Source organism: Thalassophryne amazonica, chromosome 6, assembly GCF_902500255.1.
Source record: "Thalassophryne amazonica chromosome 6, fThaAma1.1, whole genome shotgun sequence".
In the NCBI taxonomy this organism is placed as follows: domain Eukaryota; kingdom Metazoa; phylum Chordata; class Actinopteri; order Batrachoidiformes; family Batrachoididae; genus Thalassophryne; species Thalassophryne amazonica.
The window spans coordinates 62,884,951-62,897,235 of NC_047108.1; the positions used below are offsets into that span (position 1 = coordinate 62,884,951).

Here is a 12,285-nt window from a genome sequence, read left to right on the forward strand (position 1 = left end):
GATCCATGCTTTTGTTTCTTACAGATTGGATTATTGTAATGTCCTACTCTGGGTTACCGCAGTCCAGTATTAGGGCTCTTCAATTGGTTCAGAATGCTGCTGCCAGACTTTTGACACAAAGCAGAAAGTTTGACCATATTACACCTATTCTGGTATCTCTTCATTAGCTACCTGTCTCTGTGAGATCAAATTTCAAGTTTCTGCTATTGGCCTATAAAACTGTTCATGGACTGGCACCAGCCTATCTAATTAAACCCTATGTACCAGCCCAGGCTTTGTGTTCACAGGATGCAGGACTGCTCTGTGTTCCAAGGGTGAAGAAAAAGTCTGCGGGACAGAGAGACTTCTCATACTGTGCCCCTGTTTTTTGTAGAATGGTCTCCCGGCCCCAATAAGACATTTAGATTCTGTGGAGACTTTTAAGAACAGACTTAAGACACATCTTTTTACTCAGTCCTATGGTTAGAATGTTGTGTTGGCATCTTTTTTAATTCTTTAATTTTTTTTCTTTATTGTGGTTTTTTGAACTTTTAATTGTGCTTTTGATCATTTAATTTTATTTTAGAGTGTCCTTCAACTTGAGGCGACGCTGTCGCAAATTGGCACATTATAAATTGAATAGATTGAAACTGAATAAATTTAAATTTGAATGTGTCATGAATGTTAATCCTCTTGTACCTTCTTGTCTTTATATATTTATCTGTCATTTACACTAAATGTAATCTGTTAGTCTGATGTCAGAGCTGTCATTAATGAGGGACTGAGGGTGCTGTCCAAGGTGCTGAAACCTGACAGCAGTCTTTTATTGTCCAGCAGCCAGTCAGCTGGTATGTGTATCTACAACAATAAGGCCCACTGACTTTGGAAACTGACACGTATTTACCAAGACAGCAAGTTCCAAGAAAAAGACCAGACTGTTTTTTTTCTCTCTCATTTATTTATTCATTTTTTATATTTGTGGAGATGGATTTGTTACCAGCCCAGGAAGCTGCTAAAATCTACCACACTAATTATGTGAGGAACTCCAGAGCCATCGGTGTCATGTGGGCCGTGTTCACCATCTGCTTCACCATCATCACCATGGTGGTCTTCATCCAGCCCTACTGGATCGGAGACAGTGTCGACACCCCGCAGGCTGGTTACTTTGGCCTCTTCCACTACTGCATAGGCAACGCATTGACCTCGGAGCTGATCTGCAAAGGCAGCGTGCTGGACTTCGGCTCCATCCCATCACCAGCTTTCAGGACTGCGATGTTCTTCATTGGAACATCCGTGCTGCTGGTGGTGGGCACTATGGTCTGTTTTAGCCTCTTCTTCTTCTGCAATGCTGGCAATGTCTATAAGATCTGTGCCTGGATGCAGCTGGCATCAGGTAAGACATTTACACCTTCTGAAACAGTTGTGTTGAAGGAAGCATAACTGATATTTGAGACTTGGTAGAAGTATTGGTTGGGATTTTATTAATCCTTCTGTTATTCTGTTGTGGCACAACTACAGTACAATTTGAACTCTGTGAAGTGGAATAAACTTGGCCATACATCTCATGCTTTAATTATTAATGTTACTGCTGTAATAAATAAATACATTTTAAAAAAAGAAGAAAAGAAACAGAGTGATTCTTTGTCAGCATCTCCAAGCACACAGTGTCAAGTGAAGGTCCAAATCAAGGAAATGGCTTTTGGTGGAAAAATAAAAGGGTAAATATTATTTAGTACGTGATTTGGGGTTAAAATCCTAACTCGCATCAAATGCTAGGATTTCTGGAAAAGTACTGAAGGCAAATGAGAACTTTTTAACTTTGTATGATAACAGAAATTTTCCTCACGTTAGTACAAATTTCACTAATTTCATAACAATTTAAACACAGACTATATTTGAATATAAAAAAATTCACACAAAAACACTGATTGTGAAGTTCAGGGGAAGGTGTTAAATTCATCCTGTCACAACTCACCTTCACACCTCTCACATTTCAGCCACGGTTTGTTTGTACCATCTGCTGCTCCCAGTAAATAGGAATCCAGTTTCAGCCCAAAGCCTGACACATCTGGTGGTAGACCGATTACATGTAACAAGATCAAGTACGTTATCTGAGCTGAAGCTGACTCTGGAACACAAAAGGGCTTTTAAAAACTAGTACTAATGTAGAGTACTAGTGTTTGATCCTTACTCTGGCTACTTCCATTTTTGATTTTGTTCAGGGTCACAAGATCCAGTATGGACCACATGATGATTTGGCACAGGTTTTACACTGGGTGCACTGCAGACACATGAAGAATGAGGTATGGGTGATGTTCCACCATGGGCCTTTTGTTTGGGAGGCACTAGCTGCTTGTGCCACACTGTTGCATCCTACAACATGATGCCCGACACTGCTAATTCAAATTACAGTCCTTTGAGCAAGAGGGAACAATCCCCGAGTAACCAAAGCAAATTGTTTTTTGTTTTTTTACCCTCTTGAGAAATTTGATCAACGTATGTTGTGCAAACATTACTGGGTGATTCTTAGACTACGGGCACTTATTATGTCCTTTGATCATATTTTATGAAAAACAGAAAAAAGGGGAAATTTCACACTTTTATAGTTATCTTTACAATGAAAGTGTGTTACGAAATTTGTTCTAGTAGTCTATGATGACTTTTTCACCTTTTTTCAGCATCATTATATGCAAATATTGCCGTTTTGTGCTTGTCCCACACCCAGACTTTTGAACTTCAATGATAAAAATGAATGGTAAAGAAAAGTTTTTTCTAATGTTTTAAAATATCTCTGAATAAAATATCAGTAAAATAATCAAAACATAATTGGGGTATTCAATGTCATACAACTGTTGTGATTTTTTTTTAACAAAATGTAGTTGTCCCACACTATTGCCGTAATTTCCACCACGAACACTGTAATGTCCCTTTAAACAGTTTGTATGAAAGATTGTTTGGGTAGTTTCTATGGAGACAAACAGTGACATCAGAGCACATGTATATAGTGCCAAATCACAACAAACAGTTGCCCCAAGGTGCTTTATATTGTAAGGCAATGGTGTGGTGGAAATTACATTTACAAGGCAAATAGTGCCCGTAGTTAAAGAATCACCCTACTACGAGCATCCTTTTCTCACATGCACCGTAAACATTCACTTTACACAGCTGCAGGCTCCTCTCCCTGATCACACAGTGCTTATCTTTTGCACACCAATGACATTTCTTATTCCTCCTCTGCAGCTGTGCTAATGGGAATGGGCTGCATGATATACCCAGATGGCTGGGACTCCCCAGAGGTAAAGAGGATGTGCGGCCAGAAGACAGATAAATATTCTCTAGGGAACTGCACAGTGCGCTGGGCCTACATACTCGCCATCATCAGCATCTTAGATGCTCTCCTTCTGGCTTTTCTGTCCTTCACTCTTGGAAACCGCCAGGACAAACTGCTGCCAGACGACTTTGAGGTGGAGGGAGCAGGTAGGCTATTGAAATCGAGGCAAAGTTGTGTATAAGGACCAAAATCAGAAAATGCAGATATGTTGAACAAAGTAGCCCTTGAGCTTTGCTTCAGCACTCAGTATTATACAGTTGAGTTCAAAATAATTGCAATTGGTTTAAAAATGTGAATAACGCTCAAAATCCCCAAAATAGCTTTTATTTCCATTTACACACATGCATTGGGAGCACTGCACATTCTATTCAAAAGAAACATGAATCAATTCTGTTATTCACAGAAAATGAAGAAAAAGGAATATTAGGCTGCTCACAAAAATTGCAGTGGCTGCATTTTTTTTTTTTTTTTTTTGTGGAAAAACAGGTGTAAAACACCAGATGGCCCTTATTTAAGGAAGAAAGCAGCAAATGGTGTGCTGGTTGTCTGCATTTCTCTCTGAAAATCTGAGTAAAATGGGTCGTTCCAGACAGTGTTCAGAGGAACAGCGTACTTTGATTAAAAAGTTTGGATAGGGGGAAGATTGGAGAGGGGGAAACATAGAAAGACATATAGAAAATGACCGGCTACTCAGCTAAAATGATCTCAAATGCTTTAAAACGGCAACACAACCAGAAAACTGCATGTTGTGGAATTGGAGGCACTGACCCAAAATGAAATGCTTTTTCATTTCAATTAAGGCCCATTTTTTTTTTTTTTCTGTTCAAAAATTCTTGTAAAAACCTTGTAACTTTTAGAATGGCCTAAGCAGCGGGTCACCCCTCTGAGTCTGGTCTGTTTGAGGTTTCTTCCTCATTATCATCAGAGGAAGTTTTTCCTTACCACTGTCGCCTGTGTGCTTGCTCAGGGGGGGTTGGTTAGACCTTACTCGTGTGAAGCACCTTGAGGCAGCTTTGTTGTGATTTGATGCTATATAAATAAAATAAACTGAACTGAATTCAAATGGATCAAAGAACAGCCAGCCAATGATCAACTCCAGGGTGATCAAAGAAGGACCAAAGTTACCCATGAGTACTGTAACAATTAGAAGATTCCTATGCGAAAATCTATGGACAAGAAGACCCCAAAAAGTTCCATTGTTGAAAAAACGTGTGCTCAACAGGTTACAATTCACCAAAGAACGCACCGACTGGCCTAAAGCAAAATGGCGCAACATTTTGTGGACTGATGAAACAAGACTTTTGAGTCCAGGGGCCACACAGAGTTTGTCAGGTGAACCTCAAAAACCGAATTCAAGCCGCAGTACACTGTAAAGACTGTGAAGTATAGTGGAGCAAGCATCATGATATGGGGATGTTTCTCATACCATGGTTTCAGGCATATTTATCCCATACGAGAGATCATAGATCAGTTTGAATACACCAAAATACTTGAAGAGGTCATGTTGCCTTATGTCCAAGAGGAAATGCCCTTGGAATGGATGAAAAGACAACACACCAGCAATTGAGCAGCATCTGGGTTCCAGACCAACAAGATTAATGTCATAGAGTGATGGTGACCAGCCCAATCCTGGGACCTTAATCCAACAGAAAACTTGGGGTGACTTCAGGAATGCTGCTTCTAAGGCAAAACTAAGAAATGCAGAGTAATTGTGGAATGTAGTCTAGTCATCCTGGGCTGGAACACCTGTTCACAGGTACCAGACAGGGGTGGGAGAAAGTCATCAAGTCACTCTCAGATCACGAATCAGCAAATCCCAAGTCAATAATGATCACTTGTTTGCAAGCTGACTTGAGAATGACTTGACAGTGACTTTGTCCCACCTCTGGTACCAGATGTTGGTCAATTCCATGCAACACAGATGTTACGCAGTTCTCAGAAACTGGATATACAACTAAATATCAGTTCAGTGATTCTCAGGAAAGATGAATCTTAAAGCATTTTTCTTTTTATACAGTCATTGCTTGAGTTTGTAAAGAAAAATGCAGACAGTGCTTTTTTTCTTTTTTTTTTGAAATGTCTAATATTCTTTCTTTACTTTTTGTAAAGTATAAATTTGATGTTTCATGTTTTGATTTGAAATAGAATGTGCAGTGTTCCCAATGGATTTGCGTGTATGGAAATAAAAGGCGTTATAAAAACTGAGCTTTACTTATTTTTGTAAACATACTTATTTTGAACACAACTGTACAATTGCAGAGTATAACATACAACTGAGAATAAAGAAAATATTTAGTATACTCCATATTAGAGGTCATTTTACAGGTAACCAAGTGTTTTTAAAAACAACCAAATTTCATGTTTGCTACATTCAAATGTATTCCTCTTTAACAGAAAATTCCTGACTCACCAGAGACCCAGCGGACCAGGATATGATGCCACAAGTCACACCAATCGTGGGTCAACTATTGTAAAATGGCATTACTTTGTACTTATTGCATGTTTTAAATCTTCAAAGATGTGGAGGGATGCAGCGTTTGGTTACTGCTTCATAAAGCTAACCAGCAGGTAACTGCAAAAATGTCAAATGTCTAATAAAACCAACAGAAACAAGCTTGACAATCATTCCACATATTAACATGTTTTATTGTATGGCGTGTTACAGTTTTTTGTTTTGTTTTGTTTTTAAATCACAAAGTCTACGCTCAGGTTTGACACTGGTGAGAGTGTAGACTATGTAGGCCTCAACAGTTAATCTGACGTAATACATCTTGAGACACCACACAAAGTTTTACGTAAAAACTGCAACATCACTGAGCATGTTGCCAAACATACAATTTAACACATCTACCATGTGTTTTAATAAAACACAACTACCCAGCTGTTCTTTTAGCTAAGATATAGATTTCTTAAAAACTGTACAACTCTTTGGTACATATATATACAGTTTATTTACTTTTTCTTTAAATTGGGCTTAACATGTCATTTTGTTGAAAATGTTTAAACCCTATATTCCTGAATAGATGTATGAGAATGCCAGCCTCCCATGAGAATGAAAGACCTCATTTATTACAAATGCCTAACCACACAGAAGTACCAGGTGACTGAAGATTACCATGACTAAATAATGACCTATAGAACAAGCACCCATCTGGAAGAATGCCGTAAGCATTACCGCACTCAGTGTAAGTCAGCCCAGTGTGTTACCTCTTAAGCCTACTTTACAAATACAAAATTTCATCAGAATAATAATAATAAAAAAAACTGTACAAGGAAAAATGAAATATCTTTATGGGAACAGAACAAAATGGGAGCACTGGAGGCTACATATCCTTGATTTTTTTATGTTTTAGTGCAGGAGTAACAAACAAGGATGATGACTTTTGCAGTACAATAACAGATTTGCTTAAACAGGAGGGTGAACACACCACAGCAGCTAAAAAGACCACAACATGAGCCACAGGATCCTGGTCTCATCAGAGAAAGAATAACTAACAAAAAGAAAAGCAAACATAAAAAGAAGCATTCGCTCAATAACAAAACTAACCCAAAACAACAAAACTAAATGGAAATAAATATTCATGTGATATGCCCACATTGAAAAGTGATCTGTTGCAGTCTCTGGAGAGAACGAGGGAAGGGAGTTGCAGTGACTGGAGGTGCCCACTAGAGGGTGAGCCAGGGGTGGCGTAAGCACTCTGCGGCTGTGGCTCTCTTCTCTGGGACCAACTCCAGCATGGGAAGCAGGAAGTCTGTGAAGCACTCTGCTTCTTCGCGGGGCCACTCGTACTTGTCAATGAGCACCTCCAGCAGTCCCCACGGCTTCAGCTTGGTGATGTGTTTTAAATCACCTGCACACAGGCACGCACAGCTCAGCTGACCAGCACTGTCCAATGTGGAATTTCAGCATGCAAGCGTCAAATATGCACACTGCAGCACAGTCAACAGAAAATATTTCAAACATAAACAGTTGCACAACAATGCAACATAATGATAATGTTTGCTGTCAAACACCATGAGGATGAATTGTTTAAAGGGGTCATACTCTAAAATTATCACACATAAATACAGTTGTGGGTTTCGTGTAGGGATGTGCCATGTCAACCTGGGTCAGATCAATGAACAATATGCAATTTAAATCCCATACCCTTAGTTTTTGTTAGATGTTAAGAATTACCAACATTTTTGGACAGGTTTGAACTTCATTTAAAAAGTGAAAATCAAAGAATTTTTTGTGAACTGTTAATGACATCCCACAGTCCTCCTGCAGTACCTTTGAAGCCTGCCTGGGACAACATTTTGGGAATCACTGCACTACATGATGACACACAGGAATATAATAGACACATAAGCATAATGCAGAACCATACTACAGAAAAACCACAGAAAAACAGCGGACACGTTATGGTGTTTGTCTCCATAGTCCACTCCATGCAAAGGAGAACAGGAGCTGCACACCAGGTTGGTTGCATGCAGTGTGTTTTAAAAAGTGAGGAAAGCTCAAAATCCTTATAATAGTTTTTTTTTTATACACACAAATGCATTGGGAACGCTGCGCATTCTATTCCAAACAAAAACATGAAAAAACTATCAAATATACAGAAGTGTTCAGAATAATAGTAGTGCTATGTGACTAAAAAGATTAATCCAGGTTTTGAGTATATTTATTATTGTTACATGGGAAACAAGGTACCAGTAGATTCAGTAGATTCTCACAAATCCAACAAGACCAAGCATTCATGATATGCACACTCTTAAGGCTATGAAATTGGGCTATTAGTAAAAAAAAAAGTAGAAAAAGGGGTGTTCACAATAATAGTGTGGCATTCAGTCAGTGAGTTTGTCAATTTTGTGGAACAAACAGGTGTGAATCAGGTGTCCCCTATTCAAGGATGAAGTCAGCACCTGTTGAACATGCTTTTCTCTTTGAAAGCCTGAGGAAAATGGGACGTTCAAGACATTGTTCAAGACAGAAGAACAGCGGTTTGATTAAAAAGTTGATTGGAGAGGGGAAAACTTGTACGCAGCTGGAAAAAATTATAGGCTGTTCATCTACAATAATCTCCAATGCTTTAAAATGGACAAAAAACCAGAGACGCGTGGAAGAAAACGGAAAACAACCATCAAAATGGACAGAAGAATAACCAGAATGGCAAAGGCTCACCCATTGATCAGCTCCAGGATGATCAAAGACAGTCTGGAGTTACCTGTAAGTGCTGTGACAGTTAGAAGACGCCTGTGTGAAGCTAATTTATTTGCAAGAATCCCCCGCAAAGTCCCTCTGTTAAATAAAAAACGTGCAGAAGAGGTTACAATTTGCCAAAGAACATATCAACTGGCCTAAAGAGAAATGGAGGAATATTTTGTGGACTGATGAGAGTAAAATTGTTCTTTTTGGGTCCAAGTGCCGCAGACAGTTTGTGAGACGACCCCCAAACTCTGAATTCAAGCCACAGTTCACAGTGAAGACAGTGAAGCATGGTGGTGTAAGCATCATGATATGGGCATGTTTCGCCTACTATGGTGTTGGGCCTACATATCGCATACCAGGTATCATGGATCGGTTTGGATATGTCAAAATACTTGAAGAGGTCATGTTGCCTTATGCTGAAGAGAACATGCCCTTGAAATGGGTGTTTCAACAAGACAATGATCCCAAGCACACTAGTAAACAAGCAAAATCTTGGTTCCAAACCAACAAAATTTATGACTCGCAGATGTGAAGAAATCATGAAAAACTGGTTATACAACTAAATACTAGTTTAGTGATTCACAGGATTACTAAAAAAGCAGTTTGTACATAACAGTTTTGAGTTTGTAGCGTTAACAGCATATGGTACTATTATTGTGAACACCCCCTTTTTCTACTTTTTTTTTTCTTTTTTACTAATAGCCCAATTTCATAGCCTTAAGAGTGTGCATATCATGAATGCTTGGTCTTGTTGGATTTGTGAGAATCTACTGCAGTGGTGTCCAAACTATTCCACAAAGGGCCGAGAGGGTGCAGGTTTTCTTTGCAGCCACTGACTTCAGCAGGTGATTTCACTGATTAACATCACTTTGAGCAGGTGAGATGAGTTCTGCATTTTTCCTTTATAAACTGAAAAATGCTTGAAGATTTATCTTTCCTGTGAATCACTGAAGTAATATTTAGTTGTATAACCAGTTTCTGAGGACTCCTTCACATATGGGTTGCATGGAGTTGACCAACATCTGGTACATGTGAACAGGTTTTCCAGCCCAGGATGACTGGACTACATTCCACAATTCCTCTGCATTTCTTGGTTTTGCATCAGAAACAACATTTCTGATGTCACCCTACATGTTCTTTTCTGAATTAAGGTCCCAAGAGTTGGCTGGCCACTCAATGTTAATTTTGCTGGTCTGGAACCAAGATGCTACTCCCTTGCTGATGTGTTTTGGAGTCATGGTTTTATTGAAATACTAATTTCAAGGGCATTTCCTCTCAGGCATAAGGCAACATGACCTCTGATGTATTCAAACTGATCTATGATCTTTGGTATGGGATAAATAGGCCTGACACCATAGTACTTAAAAGAAACATCCCCATATCATGATGCTTGCTCAACCATGCTTCACTGTCTTCACAGTGTATACTATGGTCTGAATTCAGTTTTTGGGATTTGCCTGGCAAGTTGTCTGTGGCCCCTAGAGTCAAAAAGAAAAATCTTGCTTACATCAGTCCACAAAATGTTGCACAATTTCTCTTTTGGCCAGTCACTGTGTTCTTTGGCAAATTGTAACCTCTTCAGCACGTTGGTTTTTCAACAGTGGGACTTTGTGTGAGCTTCTTGTCCATAATTTGGCTTAACATAGGTATCTTCTAATTGTTACAGTACCCACAGGTAACTTTAGACCTTCTTTGATCACCCTGACGTGGATCACTGGCTGGCTGTTCTTTGATCCATTTGAATGGCAGTTTTCTGTTTTCTTCCACATCTTTCTGGATTTGTTGTCATTTTAAAGCATTTGAGATCATTTTCTGCATTTAGTTATACGTTTTCCCTCTCCAATCAACTTTGTAATCAAAGTACATATTCTTATTGTCTTATAATATTATTTTGTCTTCACTTTCTGTAAAGTAATAAATTTAATTAATTTTTCTTTGTTTTGATTTAGAATAGAATGTGCAGTGTTGCCAATGCATTTGGAAATATGGAAATAAATGGTATTTTAAGGATTCTAACCTTTACTCCCTTTGTTTTTTAAACACACTTATTTTTTGAACACAACTGTACATACATACAGCTATAGAAATGAATGTCTTGGGTGCATGCGCTGGGAAAATCATCTCATGCGTAGGAAAGAATCAAATCAAAACGTGGGAATGGATTACATGTTATGCGCACAAAACAGCATTTTGAGTGCTATACGTTTATTCTATTTATCCTCCCTATGGTCATTTTGAAGCTATGGGTACCTTCATGTGTACACCTTTGAAGTCTAGTCCTTTAAAAGCATGCTGTCTTTATCTTTCTTTTGGCTGTTTGTGTTCATGATTTCAACAACGAAATCATCCATTTGTGTGCACCTTGCATAAATTTCTTTATAATGTGCAGTGGAATTTCACATTGCATGTGATGAATGGTGCTCCCATCATATCAATTATCTTACTGCAAAAAATACCATAATAATAATATAATATATCCATAATCCATAATATAATTTTTAGTCTTTACTGCCAATCCACAGTTACATGTTTATCAAAGTCCCATTATGCTATGACAGTGCATGCTGGAAATAAAATTCAGACGTCTCATTTAGGACTTCTATAACCCATGTCCATCTATGAGCTGGTGGCAGACGCCCACATGTAATATGAATATGAAGACATGAAAAATGCACATGGATCAGATCTTCTCAGATCTGTTTCAGACTTAAATCATGTGGAAACAAATCAGATAAGCAAGAGAAATTTCCCAATCATAAATGTGTAGTTCTGCTGTCTTATTTAATCTGTCGGCTTCTTAACACTGGAATTTTTGGAGTGTGCATTATGTACATATATGTGAACAAGCTGACTTTGACAACTCTGTGCATGTACAGCACATAGGGCACTGTGTGCCAAATCAGAAGGCTAAGCAGATCTCTCATTTCATCTTATGTGCAACATAAAATGTGTGGAGCATTTAATGTGAATTTGTTTGTGAATGTGTGTCATTTCACAGCAATTGATCATTTTCCTATCTGACTATGAGTAATTTTACTCTTATTTTGACCACAAAATCAGTTTATATTGATGTAGGGGACACATTTATAATATTCAACAGCTAAACAGTGCACTTATTACAAAGCTTGTACCTTTAGCAACTGCCTTTATATTTTAATGACAGAGAAATCTTGAGGACTGTAACAGCACTGACAAAATCTGGAAAAACTCTCAGTATGCATAAGCCATATGCTTTATTGTTCACATTTTTGTGAAAAACTGGATCATACCTGTGCCTCTATGCACTGATAGGTTCTGAAAAAAGTTGCCTGTCATTAAAGTTATTAGCTCAGTAACATAACTGACTCACATTAAACATAGCAGACACAATATCTCAGACACCTAGATTGAACAGATCAGACTCTCCTTGACACCATTTGGAATTTCCCTCCAAGGTAAAAGACTGTGGGAGCCACCTATCAGCTAAGCAAAGAACTGAGGGAGGTACTGGTCTTCAGAAATGGACAACATATTATGATACCTTGGGAGACATTGGTAACACAGAAAAATATTTTACAGGGGGAACTGCACCCCTAATGTAGCGGAGTGTGAATTCACATTATTCAACTTAAAAAAAAAAAAAAAACTGAATATATTAAAACTTAATCACGGACAGGAGTCTGTATCGGGTTCGTTTCTCAGAATACCATTTTAAATCATGTTTACACTGATTACTGACCTGAAGAAGAAGGGAGGACAAAAACTGTCCTAATCTTTTGAGGGTTCTATCAGGCGGAACCCAAAA

At 38.4% G+C, this 12,285-nt stretch overlaps 2 protein-coding genes across 3 annotated transcripts in view; one reads left to right on the plus strand and one right to left on the minus strand.

Annotated features, from left to right (window-relative positions):
- The first annotated feature begins 731 nt into the window (after positions 1-731).
- On the plus strand, positions 732-5,888 carry lhfpl5b (LHFPL tetraspan subfamily member 5b). The gene is made up of 3 exons (XM_034172293.1): positions 732-1,372; positions 3,220-3,456; positions 5,705-5,888. The coding sequence occupies exons 1-3, from the start codon at positions 964-966 to the stop codon at positions 5,713-5,715; spliced, it is 657 nt and encodes a 218-aa protein (XP_034028184.1). The 5' UTR covers positions 732-963; the 3' UTR covers positions 5,716-5,888.
- A 59-nt stretch (positions 5,889-5,947) lies between these two features.
- srpk1a (SRSF protein kinase 1a) overlaps positions 5,948-12,285 on the minus strand; it is a 54,440-nt gene continuing 48,102 nt past the window's right edge. For both annotated transcript variants that reach the window (XM_034172292.1, XM_034172291.1), the window contains exon 16: positions 5,948-7,161. In XM_034172292.1, the coding sequence (XP_034028183.1) occupies positions 6,977-7,161 (185 nt within the window). In that variant the 3' untranslated portion in view covers positions 5,948-6,976. The remainder of the gene's footprint in view (positions 7,162-12,285) is intronic.